The sequence below is a fragment of the Haliotis cracherodii genome, unplaced genomic scaffold, assembly GCF_022045235.1.
Source record: "Haliotis cracherodii isolate W230 unplaced genomic scaffold, xgHalCrac1.p SCAF_5, whole genome shotgun sequence".
Lineage (NCBI taxonomy): Eukaryota > Metazoa > Mollusca > Gastropoda > Lepetellida > Haliotidae > Haliotis > Haliotis cracherodii.
In genome coordinates this window covers 62,092,270-62,111,412 of record NW_027266308.1, presented here as the reverse complement: position 1 = coordinate 62,111,412, position 19,143 = coordinate 62,092,270, and the positions used below count along the sequence as shown (strand labels likewise).

The window sequence follows — 19,143 nt, the reverse complement described above, 5'->3', positions numbered from 1 at the left end:
ATGGCCCTACATTCAATGAGGTCTACCAATGGCCCCTACATTCAATGAGATCTAACAATGGCCCTACATTCAATGAGATACATGACCAATGGCCCTACATTCAATGAGATCTAACAATGGCCCTACATTCAATGAGATCTAACAATGGCCCTACATTCAATGAGATACATGACCAATGGCCCTACATTCAATGAGATCTACCAATGGCCCTACATTCAATGAGATCTAACAATGGCCCCTACATTCAATGAAGTCTACCAATGGCCCTACATTCAATGAGATCTACCAATGGCCCTACATTCAATGAGATCTAACAATGGCCCCTACATTCAATGAGATCTACCAACCACGCTGAATGAGATACATGACCAATGGCCCTACATTCAATGAGATCTACCAATGGACCTACATTCAATGAGATCTACCAATGGCCCCTACATTCAATGAGATCTACCAATGGCCCCTACATTCAACGAGATCTACCAACCACACTGAATGAGATACATGACCAATGTCAGTGTCCCTTGCAATTTTGTCCACAATTTTGTTTGCATTCAAACTCACAGTCATGACACTGAGTTGAATCAATTATCGTATTTGATAATTGGTCGCAAACCCTTCCGGTCAACTTTCCGGCTAACTCAGATTAACTAGCTTCAGAGAGAAGATGTCTATTGTTTGGTAATCGAGAGGTCATCTCAACACGGCAACACACAAAAATATCTCGTCGCGGTATTGTCTTTGGTGTGGTATTCGCAATATTTTAACGGCGCAGAAATAAAGCTGTTTTCAGTAGATCTACCAACCACACTGAAATAATTGTAATTGCAGACATTGGTCGTGTCATGTTCTGTCTCCAAGAATTGAAGACAATGTTGTCTGACTGTATGCACAAACAAATTAAGGTATTTACACTTTAATTTTAAAAAATGAAGTACAATTCACTACAATTAACATAATGGTGTTTCAGATCTCTGCATCTCCGCTACTGTTGAAAATACAAAAATGTATTTCAACATAAAACAAATGGGCATGAATTTGTCCCTGTGTTCCTTGTCTGTGTATCTTCAGTAAACGACCAATCTTCCCTGAGTGGACAGACTAAAGCTGGATAGCTTTCCCAATATCCAGACAACAGCTTCTGATGACTTGCTTCAGCTGTTCTTAAAGTAGAAGTCAATCCCTCGATTCTGTCGTGGCTTGTCTCCCCTTCCCCGAGTACCGCCACGCTAAAACAATTCAAGTGTAATCACCTTAACATGATAATAGTCAGCTCTAGTGTGTTTGTTGTTTAACACAGCACTCGGCTATATGACAGCGGCCTGTAAATAATCAAATCTGGACCAGACAATCCAGTGATTGATATTGTGAGTACCGCTGTTGGGGTACCAAGTCTGAGCCTCCAATTCATTTGGTTGCCTCTTTCAACCAGTATATGTTGCTGGTCTTACCCTAACCCAGATTCCCCACAGGGATCGGCTGTAGTGAAGCATCACGAGTGGTATAATAGTCTGGTGAGAGAGTTGAGTTTAACCCTGTTTTGAACAGTAAGTTAGTTGTATCACCGAGTGTGGGCCAAGTGTGAGAAGCAGTCCAGAAGTCATTTAGGTCTCGGATGTTTACCACCAGCACAATACCTGTGAAGATCCGGGGTAGAATAGGGGCAACCCATGCTTGCTGTAAAAGGTGACTGCTTGTCGTAAGAGGAGACAAACGGGATCGGGTGGTCAGGCTTGCTGAATTGGTTGATGCATGTCATCCTATCCCAATTGTGTGGATCTATGCTCATGATGTCAATCACTGGATAATCTGGACCAGACTCGATTATTTCCAGACTGCCATCATATCGCTGGAATATTGGTGAGTGCGGCTTTCAACAACACGAGCACAGGTGCTGACTGACCATGATGAACCCGGTATGTTAACTAAAGACAAGCAGATCCTTGTGGTACGGAATGCAAATTGTAGCGCCTTAAACAACTGGGCCATTCGTACCAGTGACATAATTGAAATATCACACTCGTATAACCCATATAACCCATGCATGTGGGTGTGGAGTGGTCAAGTGGTCAAAAGCGCCAGGCAATCAAGTACAAGGTGTGAAGCTCGTATCCCACTTGTGACTGGGATTTTATTCAGCCTTGGGACCAACAATATTTACAGGTCTTTACAGTGTTGTCACTATCCCTAGCATGCTGTACGTACACCCTGTGCACTCAAAAAAACCATCAGGTCACATAACACGATGATATGAGATACACCCGAAACACAAGTGTCAAAACTAGTGGTGTCACCCTGGGCAAGTGACTTAGTTCAAATGTGCCCCTGTTCACCCAGCAGGGAATAAGTACCTGATGTGTGAGACGGATGTAAAAACCCTCCAGCACTTGTAGGCAGGTTGATTTGTATACACCTCAGGGAATTGAGAATGATAACTAGAATGCAAACGGCTGGCTGAATTGGTTGATGCATGTCATCATATTCCAGTTGCTGGATCAATGCTCATGATGTCAACCACTGGATAATCTGGTCCAGACTTGATTATTTAGAGACTGCTGTCATATAGCTGGGATATTACTGTGCGGCGTTAAACAAACACTGGTCGGGGAACAAATGAAACTGCATTTGAGCAGATACTAGTACCTGGATACCTGCGGTATATAAATGTATAATATTGATACTAATACTAATAATGATACTAATACTGGTACTTATACTAATACTGATACTAATACTGATACTAATACTGATACTAATACTGGTACTGGTACTAATACTGATACTGGTACTGGTACTAATACTAATACAGATGATTATAATGCATGTACAGGGAATCTATTTTGTCCAGGATTGCCCCTAGGGTTTTAGGATTCCATTAATTCAAGAACTTACCGACTTGGCACTGTGTCTGCCCCATTCCGGTGCCACAAGGAGAGGTTTGGGGTATGTTTCTCCCAGTGCAACCTCGGCATGAGACAGAACTGTGTTACTGAGCGCCCAGACGGTGTGTACCTCGCCCCCCATCACCTTCAACAGCTCCGGCACCCACAGGCGGACATAGTCACCCTGGAGATCAACATTAACGTCAACTTTCAGCAGTAATAATATATTTAACATGATCTCTTGATTATCCAGGGTATTATATGTCCTTTCTACTAAGATATATACCCTGGACCTATCTGCCACTACAACGTCATGTTGAGTCTGATTTGAAATATACAATGCTAAATATATCTGTCTGCTCAAATTACACCAGAGAGAGAGAGAGAGAGAGAGAGAGAGAGAGAGAGAGAGAGAGAGAGAGAGAGAGAGAGAGAGAGAGAGAGAGAGAGAGAGAGAGAGAGAGAGAGAGAGAGAGAGAGAGAGAGAAGAGAAAAAAAGAAGAAAAAAAAAGAAGAGAAAAAAAAAAAGAGGTTAATGATAAGAGAGATGGTGATGCGATCACGTATTGTTCCCCCTAGCCACATTTAGCAGGGAGGAGTGACCTGCCCTTGATGTTCTGCACCCAGCAGCTTTGGCTTTGTGCCTGATGTTTATATATTGCAGAGTCTTAATTTCATAATTGCCTCTAAAAATTAAATAATGGAACTATGGAATAAGTTATATAACCTTCTTTGATTCTATCAGTTTTATTATGTAATCATTAATCCTGCCAATGTTCCCTTTTTGGATGACATTTTTTTTATTTCTTGGTTTATGGATATCAAACTCATTTCAAAAGTGAGATAGGCAAATTAAAAATAACAACAAAAAACTCTCGGATTTTTTTACTCGACTTTTGTCCTAAAAAGTTAGGTAGGTATAAAAAATTTATTCTGGAGTAACAAAAGTAAAACAGCGCAATTATTCAAGATTTATTTTATCCCTGGCACACAGCATGTGCACAAATGGCAATATAACAATATTCAAGTCATGGTGAAATGCGTGAAAGACGCTGCCTTTTAATACATTTAATTATAGTTCATGTATTATTTCTTGATTTGAAACCCATGTAAATTCAATACAAAAGTTGTACATGTTATTCTGTTCTTAATGCTGTTTGAACAATGATATGAACACATCCTCCAACCCTGTATGTAGATATTCTGGTTATGTTTAGTATTCTTGAAATAACCTCAGATAATACATCTGACTATAACCGTCCAGTTTTCATCCTTGCCTAACAAGGCTGGAATTTCCAGGTTTGATCCTAGTGCAACCAGCGGCTATTATGAGTTCTGTCCCTTCTATGTCCCTCCTATTGACGAATCAGTTTCCATCTCTCATATCACTTGCATTTGCTTCAAACAAAGTGGCAGCGCCAGTCAAGAAGATCTGATCGATAATCAAGATCAATATTGTACTAACATGGGTCTTAAACGTGCATCTAATCACTTGAGCACCTTGATTGAAAATGAGAAGAGATTGCAAAATATCTGTCGTTGCTGAGTTCACAGTACACATGCTTTGCAAATCCTGCAACTAACTGAAATCTGCATGTTGAAATCCATGTTGTTTACGAACCAGATGTCAACATCATGACGCGATGTTGATTGGACTATGCATAGACCCTCTTGTCCAGCTAAAATGTAACTTCAGAATTCCATCCTAGTTCTGGAAGGGTGAAAACTGGACTTTTATAGTCAGTTAGCCTTGCCATGGTTAAATGCAGTTCATACTGTTAGAACACGAATATGAAGATAAATCCTCCAACCTTGTATGTAGTTATTCGGTCATTCCTCACCTGAGCATCATAATCCAAGCCCTGTTTGACGATGTTGAATTTGCGATCCTGACGAGGGTCATTACCAATACCGGCACTGTACAACCAGTTGCCATAGTTGCTGCATACATCATGGTCTATCTGAAATACAATGTATTACCACATCATCTCTGCTGACTCATCACAAATGACTCTTTTAACTTCTTTGATAGTCATTTAGAAGTTGGAGTACTAAGTAAGGATAAGAATTTATGGATCAACAACTGCTTTCTTACAATTAGGAGTCTTTATTACAATTAAGATCGACGTTGTGCTTGCTTGATAACAGTGTTAGAACCTACACCGAAACGTTGCTCTTAATTGTAATAAAGAAGTTGTTCGTCCATAAATTCTTATCCTTACTTAATGACTCCTTTGTTTGCGCTCTAAGCAATATTACAAAAGTATGATGGCAGTCTGGAAATAATCAAGTCTGGACCAGACAATCCACTGATTGACATCATGAACATCAATCTATGCAATAGGGATACAATGACGTGCATCAACCAAGTCAGCGAGTCGGACCACCTGATCCCGTTAGTCGCCTCTTACGACAAGCATTGTCGCCTTTTATGGCAAGCATGGGTTGCTGAAGACCTATTCTACCCCGGATCTTCACAGGTAGCAAATTACTTATAATGAAAGTACCAAAACCATAATATCTCACATGGAACATGGTCAATGAAGTCTCGAAACAGTATTGCCTGTTTATATTGACTGCATCTGTACTGGACATGGCTGAAGAAAATGTGAAACGGGCTAATGTAATGAGTGAGTGAGTTGGTTTTACGCCACTTTTAGCAATATTCCAGCAATATCACAGCGGGGGACACCAGAAATCGGCTTCATACATTTTACCCAGGTAATATATTGAACTATCTTCTTGGTGTATGATCTGATACACTGTGAGAAAATCTCCCACTTCAACCGTCACTCTTCCAATATGCATCAAATGTTTATCTGCAGTTGTGAGGGCAAGCCCAAAGTGATGTTGGTCTCAGACATTTACCAAGCATACACCTGAGATGTATGGTGCTAAGGATCCGAATCAGGATCAATTAGGTTCAAACTATCAGCAGATCCGGGCAGAATCAAGGGGGGTAACTCCCTGCAAATTGTAGTACTTCAGACCACTGGACCACTGTTATCTGCAGCAGAGAATCCCCATTCTATCAGTAGATACTAACACTAATGCTTCACCAGCAGGTTACAAATGCATCTTACCAGCATAGATTCGAACCACTCCGCACCCAGTCTCCAGTCCAGTTTCAGATCCTTTGTCAAAAAACTTGCAACATTCTGCAAAGTGAAAGTGATTGATTACAATGTTAGTGAGAAAGTCAGTGAGCAGCTTAACTAACTTCTATCAATGATATTCACTGCATTTTAGTTCTGACGCAAGTGTAAAATGTAAACTCATTTATCATGTTTAGCACACAAGTATTTTTTTAAAAAGAAACATTATGATGAGATTCCAAAAACTGCTGCCAAATCATTCTTATTTCTTTGAGTGAACATTTTGAAAAATAACGTTCTATTTGAAACATACAAATGATATTATGCATTGCCAATCAACATGAGCCAATTTAGAGTAAACAAGCGTATAGTCGACAAAGTCATCTATATCCCCCGCCATTTTAACACGTTATGGTCCCAAACCAGGTAACTGACCCAACATTTCTCTTAGGTCATGTCAAAATAGCTGCAATGGACATGATGGAAATTCTAAAACAAACATTTATAAAACTCCTTAATATCAAATGGCACCAGTTCAGTATGTGTCTGGAAAACATGCAAAGTTTGGTAAGAAATTATTTAACGTGTTTTGAGTTACACTCCGGAAACGAACAGCACCCTTATAGAAGCTAAGTCCAACTTGTTGCCATGGAAACATAAAAAATAAAAATTTATAAAATTCTTAAATAGCAAAAGGCACCTGTTCAGTATGTGCCTAGCAGACATGCAAAGTTTTGTAAGAAAGTATTTAATGGTTTTTGAGTTACGCTCCGGAAACGAACAGCACCCTTATAGAACCTAAGTCCAACTTGCTGCCATGGAAACGTAAAAAATAAAAATTTATGAAATTGCTAAATAGCAAAAGGCACCAGTTCAGTATGTGCCTAGCAGACATGCAAAGTTTTGTAAGAAAGTATTTAATGGTTTTTGAGTTACGCTCCGGAAACGAACAGCACCCTTATAGAACCTAAGTCCAACTTGCTGCCATGGAAACGTAAAAAATAAAAATTTATGAAATTGCTAAATAGCAAAAGGCACCAGTTCAGCATGAATCTGATAGACATGCAAAGTTTCGTAGGGAAATATTTAACGGTTTCTGAGTTATGCTCCGGAAACGATTTCGGGACGCACACACACACACGCACGCACGCACGCATGCACGCACACACGGACGGAACCCATTGCTATATCCCCCGCCCCAACGATTAATGCATAAGTTGTTATTTACCAGTAGTGGTAACTATGGTAACTAATTGAAGAAATGTAAGAGTTTCCCAGTACTGATTGGTAATTATCTCTTGTTTCAATGTAGGCGATAGTGCTTACCTGTCTGCCCCTGTTGGACATAAATCCAGTAGCCAGCAGCTCTCGCATGTTGGCATCGATGTATGGAACACCGGTAGTGCCTCCTGTCATAGAACACACAGCAATGCATCGATCAAACAACTTCAAGAATATGTGGGGCAGTTTGGTTGAGTGAGTGAGTAAGTATGGTTTTACATCGCTTTCGGCAACATCCCAGCAATATCATGGCTGGGGACACCGGAATATGGGCTTCACACATTGTACCCATGTGGGGAATCGAACCTGGGCCTTTGGTGTGACGAGCCGACGCTTTAACCACTAGGCTATCCCACCCCACTGTTCTGTTGTGGTATTTTTGATGAGGAAGTGATAAATGTGTCATTGTGAAATCAATTTACTCGCACAATTATCAGCGGTAGTGAAAGTCTCTGCAGTAATGTTTGAAACTGTCCGAGATATCATAATCTGTGTTTGTTCATTGATCTTGTTGATTATTTCACGACAAATTTACATGTAAGCCCAGTTGTCTAAGGCGCCGCGATTCGCTGTGCAGAGTTGCGTCCCTTGGGCACGCCAGAAACCTATGATTGTGGGTTCGAATCCCGGTTCGCCCTGATTATGTTTCTAGGTTTGTCAGCACCATACCTGTGCTCGTGGGTTTCACCGAAGTGGTAAACGTCTGAGACCTGCATCACTTCGGGCTTTCCTCCCACATTAAGCTGACACGCCGTGATATAACTGGAATACTGTTAAAAGCGGCGTTAAACCCAACTCACTCACTCACATTTATGTACGTGCATATAAAGCCATGGCAGCTTGTACATTTCAAACCACACAAGTAGAAATCTGATGTTGAGAAATGACATAATTCACAGATGATAAAGGATTATATATCAAAGGCCGCCAGTGAGCACCAGACAATCCAGTGACTGACATCATGAGCATCGATCCACAAAATTGGTATAGGATGACATGCATCCCTGTGTAACAAAATCACAGTGCCCTCTGCAAAGTGCATGTTATTTTTGGTCTTCCAGCCTCTTAGTGTGACTCTAATACCCGGTACTACCACTGTCAAATAGTAACACATGCACCTACTTTTCCAAGCTTCAAACTGCCTCATGTCTTTCTTCCATGGTATGTTCCTCCCCACTATGCCTGAAGGGAGAAGAATACAAAGAGTTGTCACACTACAACATCAGACATTAACAATTGGTGACTAGCTTGCTGATTGTGGCTAGTAACATTTCTGAGGGGCGAGATGACTGCAGAAGGCCACTAGTTATGCTGGCTACTTCAACTGTAAGGGAAAAGTAAATGAGTCTGGCATGACCCCTAATGAGATGTCCTCAGAAGTTTATTTTGCGGTGGTGTGAATGATGTGGGAAAAATAGCCTCCTGCTGTGGACGTGACCAACCATGTGAAACATGGCCTCCTGTAATAGACGTGATCAACCATGAGAAACATGGCCTCCTGTAATAGACGTGATCAACCATGTGAAACATGGCCTCCAGTCATAGACGTGATCAACCATGAGAAACATGGCCTCCTGTAATAGACGTGATCGACCATGTGAAACATGGCCTCCAGTCATAGACGTGATCAACCATGAGAAACATGGCCTCCTGTAATGGACGTGATCGACCATGAGAAACATGGCCTCCTGTAATAGACGTGATTGACCATGTGAAACATGGCCTCCAGTCATAGACGTGATCAACCATGGGAAACATGGCCTCCTGTAATGGACGTGATCGACCATGAGAAACATGGCCTCCTGTAATTGACGTGATCAACCATGTGAAACATGGCCTTCTGTAATAGACGTGATAAACCATGAGAAACATGGCCTCCTGTCATAGACGTGATCGACCATGAGAAACATGGCCTCCTGTAATGGACGTGATCAACCATGATAAACATGGCCTCCAGTCATAGACGTGATCAACCATGAGAAACATGGCCTCCTGTAATGGACGTGATCAACCATGAGAAACATGGCCTCCTGTCATAGACGTGATCAACCATGAAAAACATGGCTTCCTGTAATAGACGTAATCAACCATGTGAAACATGGCCTCCTGCAGTGACGTGATCAACCATGTGAAAACACAGCCTCCTGCATCTTATACTCTAATGGTTAACTGTAAACAGTCACCTCAGCAAAGCTATAACAATAATAATAAACCTGAAATGGGAAATTTTACATTTCAATTTGGGAGCTCACATTGAGAATTCCCTTTGCCCTAATACTGAATATCAGTGTCTGACAATGGCCACATAAATCCCTGCACTGACAACTCACCTCCACTGAAAAAGATCTTGTTCCCGTATTTGAGAGCCACAAATCTGAAGTAGTCCCTCCACAGCAATTCAAATATCACCCAATACGTTGACTGGTTGGCTGTCCGCTTTGCCTCATACTTCTTGATCTCCGAGTGGATAAAGCGAGGGGAGACACATCCATGGGCCAGCCTAGAATACACAGAGGACTTTTCTTACAGTATGGACAGGCTATCCCAAGGTCACTGATTACATGACTCAAGTAGATAGCTTCATATCTGCTAACATACTTTAGTGTACAAAGATCAAATATAGCCTGTAATTATAAGATCTTCTTCAAAAGCATTAAATGGATAAACAAGATAAATAATGGTTATGCATTTAAAATGAGATCTTTGTGTATCGTTGTAGATCTATTTTCAAACATAAAAGATATATCCAATCGGCAGCGCTAGAAACTACCGTTTATCACTGTCTATAAAGCGACCCCACATATAAGGCGACTCCCCTGTAAAGCCTTCAAAATCGATGCTAATTTATATCGCTGTCTATAAAACGAATCAAAATAAAGCACGTCACCTGCGCATACACAATGGCTACATTTGCAATAAAAACAGGTTTGTCTTCTGCAGAAAAAAATTACATCATATCCCTTCAGAGAAACGAACAGATCATAACAATTAAACTTGGTCAATACAAATTTGAAATTTGAGATAAAACATGACTAGACATGATGATTTACCAATTAAATTGTATTTCCTGTTCTGCTAGGCATTGTTTTACAAGCAAAGATATCCATTCTCTATCCTCTAAAGTTTGTTTCAAGGCGTCAATAGTGGTAATCTGACCATGGTTGCTGTAAACAAGTGAGTTGTGCGATCTGCCGATCACTTCACATACAATTTTGCCGAAATTAATGTAAACAATATTGAATGAAATTGTGAATAACATTAAGAAAATAGATTACAAACATAAGTCCAGATGTACAAAGAACACTTTTTATAACCAGACAGTGTAATTGCATTTGTTTACATGCTATTTCCGGTGTTCACAGTAATGTCTCTGTGTCAGGGGGAAAAAAAACAATCGAAACTCTTCAACCCTGTGTATAAGACAATCCCCCTTTGAAATCCCCTAATTCTAGGTACAAGAAACTCGCTTTATACACAGCGATATACGGTAACAGTTTTAGCCCACTTGTCCTTATAATGATAACATATAGCAAAACCATGAAAAGGGCAAAGTTCTATTAGTCCTAAGGATACCATGACTACTGGACAGTTGGTCAAGGATTATAGGACTATATATATTTCTGGCATTGAATCAATATATATCATGCTCACAGCGCCACTAGATTGGTCGACCATCCTATTTGCACATTTGGTGGAGAAGAGAGATGCACATCATCTTTACTTGTTCTACAACATGTGTATCACCTACCCCGGAACTTTTCTTCTGTGAGGCCACGTGATAACCAAATATGGGATAATAGCCTCGATCCAAATGTTACAATGCGTACACTTGAGCAGACTCATGAATATTAATTAGACCATTCACTACGTTAACAGATTGTTATTATAACAGAAACAAACGTATGTTTTCCATGTATATCTAAAATGATATTATTTGTTATTAATTGTCCGGTGAATTAAACAATTTAAATTAAAACAATTCATAATTGGTTATATTATGAATACGTAACAACTTGTAATGTGTGTGAAAAGTTGTCCTAAAATACGCTATTTGAAGCGGGCGTGGCCAAAAGGCAAATGTCCGATTGGGATTTTATATTTTCCGGACCCCTGCCCTGAATGATGTACGAGTGTGTGGGGAGTGATGCTGCTGTGAACACTAATTACAGCATGTCAGACCACTGTGGCAAAAAATTCTGAAGTAAACTGACACTTATCACTTTGGTGAAACAGAAGCACAATTTGGCTGACAAACCAAGGATTATAATAAAGGCAAGTCAGGGCTTCAAACCCATGATAATAGGGACAGGTTCCTAGCAATTCTAACGGATACAACTCTGCACAATGAAATACGAAGCCATAGATAAATGCTTCTCTCAAGCATAAGATGAATGGACACCTACCATGGTGAAAACTTTGTGGAGAAGTCGGCCCCGATCATACCGTTCCGTGTCTCCTTGTACTGGGACACATTGTCCGTCTCCCACAAGTAGTTCTGTAGCCTTGCTACACCAGTTGTCTCCCCTCCAGCAAAGGGAAATGCCGTCCTTGGGTCTTTTGTTGATTCTGAAATTGAAGGTTCCATGGTAGGGCCACACAGTGTAAGTAGTAACATGGGGCGGAACGGGGTTATAGGGCTGGGACGAGTCCAAATTTACTATCAAGGTACCCGACACCCTATTACCTGACCCTACCCCGTGCACCCACTATGATTCTCCGAGTTAGGCACAAAATGTCTGAATGGGAATTGTTTTACCACAGCCCTGGCAAAAGCTATTTAGAATACTTGTATAAAACAATGTGATCATGTATGCACTGAAGTTGATAGATGCTTTATCCTTACTCGAACATATAAAAGTCACAATGAATGCTTGCCTAGTCAGAAAGAAATGTGAACATAAGCTATACTGTGTAGACCCGTGAAGATCCGGGGTAGAATAGGTCTTCAGCAACCCATGCTTGCCGTAAAAGGTGACTAAGCTTGTCGTAAAAGGCGACTAACGGGATCGGGTGGTCAGGCTCGCTGACTCGGTTGATGCATGTCATCGATCCCAATTGCGTGGATCGATGCTCGTGATATTAATCACTGGATTGTCTGGTCCAGACTCGATTATTTACAGACCGCCGTCAAATAGCTGGAATATTGCTGAGTGCGGCGTTAAACAACAAACCAACCAACTATAATGTGTAACCATTGACTTTTATTGGTCATGTCATTAAACAGTATATCACGAGATTAAGTCCAATGTTTTCAAAGTGGATTATCCATCAGAATAAGGAAACATTGAGAGCAGAATTGAAACAAAACATGGCGCTGGATGTATGCAAACATTTTTTTAAAAATCACAAATATACTCGATTCACATACCCGGTGTATCAAATACATTCTTGTACAAAGTCTGAAGTATAACATATAGTAAGTACTGAAAGGTACCGATACAATATAATGATATATGATACGCAAATTATGCAGATTCATCCACTTACAACATCTGGATTTGTCTATTAGTCTCAGCTCATCATCATCATGATAGTCTCCACATAATGACACTAAAATCTAAAGGGAACCGTGCCAAGGCACTTTCAGGCCAGTAGACACAAGTCTTTGGCACCGACTGCATAAAAAAAACTAGGACTTGGACGAGTCCAAATTAACTACCCGGGTATCCCACCCCCCTATTATCCTACCCTACCCGGATATCCCCCCCCCCCCCCCCCCCCAATTTAACCCTACCCTTCCCGGGTATCCACCCCCCCTATTACCCTACCCTACCCGTGTATCTATCCCCTTTATTACCCCACCCTACCAGCGTACCCGCTGTATGTCTCAAGAGATAGGTACAAAAGGTCTGACTGGGAATAGTTTGACCATAGCCCTATATAAAATGTATTTAGATACATGTATAAAATGATCTGGTCAGCACACTGAAGTTGACTGAGGGGTTTATCTTTATTCAAACATATAAAAGTCAGAAGGAATGGGTGAATGGTCAGAAAGAAATGCGGACATTAGTGACTTGTAGTGTAACCATATAGTACTAGATCATTTTTGTCATGAAACTATACATTACGTGACTAACCACAGGTCCGTGTAGTCTTTTGGGTACCCAGGTCCTACTCAGTACCTTCCTGACCAGAGTACCCGAGTTAACCGTACCAGCCCTATAAGAAACATATTCCATCATCAGTGGGATTGACTAGTGACCAAAACAAATCCTAGTCTGAAAACATGAGTAGACAAGGGAACCATTGCACGTCATCAGAACATAATGTTTAACAATTCATTTTTGCACCAAATAAGTCACCATGTTTACATGTGCCATTTGGTATGAATACTTGAATCCTAATGTATTGCAGTGCATTAAATCCCAAATGATTCGCTACTGACTGACTCAGAAATACTGACCTTCAACCCCAAGATCACATGGGGTGGGGATCGTGCCCTCCTCGATCCCTGAGGGGAGAGGTTTCAACATGTCCGGGGTAGGGATGACAGATCTGACTGGGGCCTGGTCTTCAACTCTTTTCCTGAACTGTGTGTACACATCTGGAACACTGGAGTGTGTCATGTGTTAGATTAAACCAATCAATGGCTGTTCATCTTGTCATAGTGTATGTTCAACCAATATGTGGGGATTGGGGTTACAATTGGTCCCCAGCAACCCATGCTTGTTGTAAGAGGTAATCGAACAGATCAGCTCGTCAGGCTCGTGTCAACCTACCCTGAAGGGGTGGATTGTTGCTCATAATATCAACCACTGGATTGTCTGGTTCAGGATTGATTACTTACAGACTACTGGACTATTGCTGAGTGCAACAATCACACAGAGTATGTTCAAGCTAAAATTATATCATTTCCACTGGCGCTCAAGCTAGGGGAGATAAATCAAGTATTGAGTTGCATGAAAGTGAGGTGAAATGGGGTTTAATGTCGCGTCCAAGATTACTGCATTTATATCGCGATGTGCATGCACGTGTGTGTGTGGCTGCTTGCACTAGTCCTGACAGATGCCGATTTGATAGTGCTAGCCGATCATGAGTTTAACATGAATACCCCACTCAGACACAGTATACTGACTCCGAGCCAACCAGTCCTTGTTTTAGCCCCTTAAAACCGAGCGGGTAACAACATGTACCATCTTTTAACGTCTTTTAGTATGATGCGACTGGGGATCAAACCCCGGACCTTCTGCTCTCCGGGCGGACACTCTACCACTAGACCCGAAATCCTTAGTCCTAAGTTGCATGAAAGTGTGAAAGATTTTGTATATAGAAATAGCAACCTCAACATGCTGAATATAATGGAGACGAGACATATTAATGAAGTCCAATGTCTATTTCAGTTATAAATGAAGTCCAATGTCTATTTCAGTTATAAATGAAGTCCAATGTCTATTTCAGTGTATTGAAAGTATAAAGAAGTTGATATGTAAACTGTCTTCAAACATACTACAGTTTCTAAATGCCACTGATGTTCACTCAGTAACAATAACATTTGATGCAATTAAATGATATAAGCAGACTGCAATGAATGAATAAATGAATGAATAAATTGTACAAGGCCACATTAGCAGTATTACAGCTATTTGCAGGTATAACCAGTTGATAGCAATAGACATGTTCAATATTATTTTCTTACTTTTTAGGGTTGAATGGTACGTCTTCTTTATGATGTAGAGTATGGCCCCAAACTGTATGAACTTTGACCCCACATTTTTTGTTCAAGCCTTGTTCAACTGTCAACTCTTCTTCTGTCACCTACAAGGCAATATTCACCCCATTGTACAATCGAACACGCTGTGCAAAGTCACTGTGATGATGACATTTATAAGCAGTGATAAGCTGAAGACAAAACTCCTATGTAAGGCAAGACTCTTTCAAAATCATCAATATTAATTACAAAAAGTGGAAAAAACAAAATCTGAAAAGGACTTCTTTTTTCCGTTGAATGTAAACATATTATGTTCAACACTAAACAACTGTATGTAATAAGTTGAGCTGTAAGACCATCAGGACAAGCCTAACCTACTCAACTTACTTTGAACATATTTGGACAAAAAACACAACAATATAAAATTTCTATTTGTATTTTATTATTGGCACCTGGTCATGTTTAGCTTGTGCTCTGTGTGTAAACTCAAACCAATGTTGAGTGAACTCAGTATTACACAGAAAGTTTGAAACTTCTGTGTTTGCTAGTAAGCATCTTCCTGAGGCAAGAGTGTCCACTAGTCTATATCAAAGCCTAGTTTCTACCCTTGCCTAATCAAGCCCACTTTTCTTGGCTCGACTGCCTTCACAAAGATGGTGACCACCATAGACAATGACCTGGTTGATCAGATAACAAAAACATTCATGATTTCATCCCTGACAGACAAAGAAAGGCATTAGTTGAGGGGGTTTAAAAGATGGAAAAGAAATATTATCAACGAAAACAGGCAGCTGTAAATCACTTTCATATGAATGTGTACCTGTCACGTTTGATGGCTATTCTCATCATCATACTGCTTAGAAGCACAGTAATTGGGCGAACTGATTTAAAACTTGGAAAGACCTAGAAAATACTTGTCTTCACTTAATATGACAAGTTATATGGCAGCGGCCATGGTTTCGGAACCTGGATGTTGATTTTATGAAATGTTCTCTGCCTGGACTATCGATTTGTGCTATAGTCCAATCATATTTAGCACACTAAGTGGGCTTGATGTGGCAAGGTTGGAAACTAAACTTTGACAAATAGGCATGTGGAGTGAGTTGGGTTAAACGCCGCTTTTAACAGTATTCCAGTTATATCACGGCGTGTCAGCTTAATGTGGGAGGAAAGCCCGAAGTGATGCAGGTCTCAGAAATAGGCATGTGGACACTCTTGCCTTGTGAAGATGGCTAGTAAGGTGCTGCAATGGATATGTTGTGCTGCAGTTACCTCCCCTTGGTAGACCAGCCCTTGCACCAGTGTTTTACCGATACTGTCTATCAGCTGTGGAACTACTTCCTCGGGCTTGCCTACTCGAACCATCAGGTTACTGAAAAAGAAATTGTGTGGAGACTTTGGTATTGGGTGATTGCAGTTGTCATTCATCATAATGAATGTATAAATCATATAGGGAGAGAATAATGTACAAATGATTGATGTTCCCTCTAAATAGACAATAACTACAATGCTTTGAAAAGATATAGTTTACTTTAGATTTGTTTGTTGTTTAAAGCCGCAATCAGCAATATTACCAGCTGTAGAACGGCGGTCTGTAAATAATCAAGTCTGGACCAGACAAACCAGTGATTGACATCATGAGCATCGATCCACTCGATTGGGATACGATGACATGTATCAACCAAGTCAGCGAGTCTGACCACACGATCCCTTTAGTCACCTCTTACGACAAGCATAGTCGCCTTTTACGGCAAGTATGGGTTGCTGAAGACCTATTCAACCCTGGATCTTCACGGGTGAGTTTACTTTTGAATATCTACTTGAATGGGCCTACTTCATAGGATGGAAGAGGTTGCTGAGAATAAGATGATATTCCTTGTATTTCAGTTAAGCCAAACAAATGAGGAGGATGTTGAACAAGTCCACATTTCTTAACCTCAGCGAAACCCCACAGGATCACTGCAAAACGTAATGTTTATTATTGCAATTGAGTGAGTGAGTGAGTGTGGTTTAATGTCACTTTTAGCAATATTCCAGCGGGAGACACCAGAAAACTGCCCCACACATTTTACCGATGTGGGGAAAATAACACTGGTTTTCGTAGTGACAAGACGCTTTAACCACTAGGCTACCCCACCGCCCCTATTATTGCAATTGATGCAATTGATGATGAAACCAGAAAACATGCTTGTAAGAGATATTGATTTATCACAGTCCACTGCAGCAATAGTAACAAGTAGTATTGGATTTAAGGTGAACTTGGGCCAAGAAAATGCTCATTTGTTCCCCATCACATCACCAAAGCAGTCAGTAGTTACCTCCCCCTACTCTGCAGGGACTGTCTGAGATCTGCAACACTTTCCAGGAGGAATCTGAGTCTGTGGGCTCCAGTCTTAGGGAGGTTGAAGTGGTAGGTGCCCTTGTAGTGACGAGGGTCGAAGCAGTACAAGGGCAAAACATGTGTGCCATTCTTCACAGCCCAGGACAGCGCCTGATGTAAATACAACCAAACTGATCACATAAACTGAATTTGTCTGGAACTTTGTGTTAAACTATCACCAAAATCATCACTGGTTTTATAGTGTATTTTAACAACCTATAAGGCAATTTATATAATCCTTGTGTCTCATTTTAACACTCACCTTTCAGGCTTTCAAAGAGAGGTAAATATTTGAATGTCATATGACCAGAATGTAGGGTTTAGTTGCAAGTGATAAGTCTGATATCAGAATATGGTGACAGTATCTACAGTGACAACTCTGACAACTAAATAAGGATACAGAATGAGGTAAGTTGCAACCAGTGATGAAGTTCAACCTACACATATATATGCTAGTTTTGCATTTGTTTTTATTTAAGCTTATAAATCAAGCTCTATATTCATATTAGCAAACCCAAATAACCCTACTTAAACCTTCCCAAGCTATAGTAGAAATAGTTCTACGATTAATTCTAGCTAAATGTATAAGATTTATGGCATAATTAGTGTTGTGGTGACATTTAAAAATTGATGTAGACTTTCATCACATATTAAATAAATGAATATCGTGCAAATTTGCTGTTGTGTATTTTTTATATACATAGTTATGTTAGAACAAGCCAATTTATGCCCCAATTTAATTGGAACGTATTTTTTTTTACAGCAATCAGTTGGTAATACGATTCCTTTACCTCATTATCGTGCAATCTCAGGTCGTTCCTGAACAAACATATGATAGTTCCTGTTCTTGAAGCCATAATTCCATTCATAAAATATTCCTGTGGCGATCCTTCTGTGTGGCGTCTCTCTTCTCACTCGATTTATGTAATCAAAACACACTGCGCGTGTTAATAGTTAGCTCAAGACTCTACGCTACTGTGATGATCAGTCCGGTTTATTCTTAGAGGAAGCGCTGGAGACAATGCAAGGAGCTTTCCTAATATCTCCCTTTCTAAACAGGTTCCTTCTGTCGTGTCGCGCTTGCGCAATTGGGTACTCCGAATGTGAATATGTGTGAGAGCAAACCAAGTCTTCCTTGACAGATACCCGAAGGGAGGTAACTCCAATTGCCCGACAGGTCGCAGCTCAGATGGACGTGTCAAAAATGTAGTTTCAAATTCATTGATAATATATATGCCGTATGTTATTAAAAACGCATTTTTCTTCTGTATTTCAGGAAATTGTTGTCAATTTCTTCATGTGCCTTGCCAAACTTGTGTACATTTTTACAGAAACCATATACCGGTAGATCTACATATGAATACACAATGCCAGCGCAGAAAGTCAGCGAATTAACCCACTCAGCCAACGAGGCTTCCACAAAATGAAACTCCGACAACTGATTTTCTAGATCACTTACTCTGAGTACCACTCTGACAAGTGTAAATTGGCACGGCTCCCCTGCCCGAAAGCTATGAATACACAATCCCATTTTAGAAAGTGTTAAATTGTAACAAATGTTATATTCATAGCTTTTGGCCATATGAGCCGTTCCAATTTACACTTGTCAGAGGGGTACTCAAAGTATGTGATCTAGACTACCAGTTGTTGGACTTTCAGTATGTGGAGGCCTCAGTGGCTGAGCTGGCTAGATCGCTGACTGTGTGCTGGCGATTAGGTGCCTCACGCTGGCAAGTGTGGGTTCGAATCGTCCCGGATGGGACTGAAACCGCAAAAAAGTATGAGAATCTGTACTTTACTAAGAAAGTGTTATCCCAAATATAACATTTATTATACCGGTGTATGGTCTCTGAT

General features: G+C 40.5%; 1 protein-coding gene across 1 annotated transcript; it reads right to left on the bottom strand.

The window, feature by feature from the left end:
* Positions 1-926: 926 nt before the first annotated feature.
* LOC139442738 (cryptochrome DASH-like) lies at positions 927-18,263 on the bottom strand. The gene is made up of 13 exons (XM_071223620.1): positions 18,081-18,263; positions 17,228-17,400; positions 16,182-16,281; positions 14,898-15,016; positions 13,665-13,813; positions 11,662-11,824; positions 9,589-9,758; positions 8,381-8,440; positions 7,304-7,386; positions 5,966-6,040; positions 4,724-4,843; positions 2,893-3,066; positions 927-1,229 (listed from the first exon to the last, which is right to left on the bottom strand). The coding sequence occupies exons 1-13, from the start codon at positions 18,156-18,158 to the stop codon at positions 1,155-1,157; spliced, it is 1,539 nt and encodes a 512-aa protein (XP_071079721.1). The 5' UTR covers positions 18,159-18,263; the 3' UTR covers positions 927-1,154.
* Positions 18,264-19,143: the final 880 nt, after the last annotated feature.

Coding starts and splice junctions, on each gene's coding strand:
- LOC139442738 (XM_071223620.1), bottom strand. CDS start 18,158: ATGAATGGAATTATGGCTTCAAGAACAGGAACTATCATATGTTTGTTC. Junction 16,282..17,227: donor TCCCTGCAGAGTAGGGGGAG/GTAACTACTGAC, acceptor TTTCTTTTTCAG/TAACCTGATGGTTCGAGTAG. Junction 8,441..9,588: donor CAAGATCTTTTTCAGTGGAG/GTGAGTTGTCAG, acceptor TTCTCCCTTCAG/GCATAGTGGGGAGGAACATA.